Source organism: Carlito syrichta, unplaced genomic scaffold, assembly GCF_000164805.1.
Source record: "Carlito syrichta isolate Samal-C Ts95f unplaced genomic scaffold, Tarsius_syrichta-2.0.1 Scaffold158870, whole genome shotgun sequence".
Classification (NCBI taxonomy): Eukaryota; Metazoa; Chordata; class Mammalia; order Primates; family Tarsiidae; genus Carlito; species Carlito syrichta.
In genome coordinates, this window is record NW_007102966.1 from 1 (window position 1) to 330 (window position 330).

The window sequence follows — 330 nt, forward strand, 5'->3', positions numbered from 1 at the left end:
CCCCGAGGACGCTGACCCTGGGCAGGCCGCGGCCTTTGAGTTTGCCCTCGGGCTTGGAGGTTAGGACGCTGTTGCCCCGGCCCTTGGCTGTGGACTTGCGCTCGGAGGTCGGGGTGCGCCCGTCGGGTCCTCCCCCCACGCCAGGCGCGTGTTTTGGGGACCCGGCTGCCGCCACCGCCAGGCGTACCGACGTCGAGTTGGCCCCCAGCTCATTGTAGGCGCGACACGCGTAGACGCCCGCCTCCTTGGCACTCAGCAGGGGCACCCACAGGGTGCCGTTTGCGAGGGCCAGGAAGCGCGGCGTGGCTGGGGGCGCGGGCCAGACGGGGG

General features: G+C 72.7%; 1 protein-coding gene across 1 annotated transcript; it reads right to left on the reverse strand.

The window, feature by feature from the left end:
- Positions 1-6: 6 nt before the first annotated feature.
- On the reverse strand, positions 7-319 carry LOC110594906 (immunoglobulin superfamily containing leucine-rich repeat protein 2-like; the record flags this gene model as incomplete). Its single annotated transcript, XM_021709108.1, has 1 exon — positions 7-319. A coding segment is annotated over one exon (313 nt), but the record flags the coding sequence as incomplete, so codon positions are not given.
- Positions 320-330: the final 11 nt, after the last annotated feature.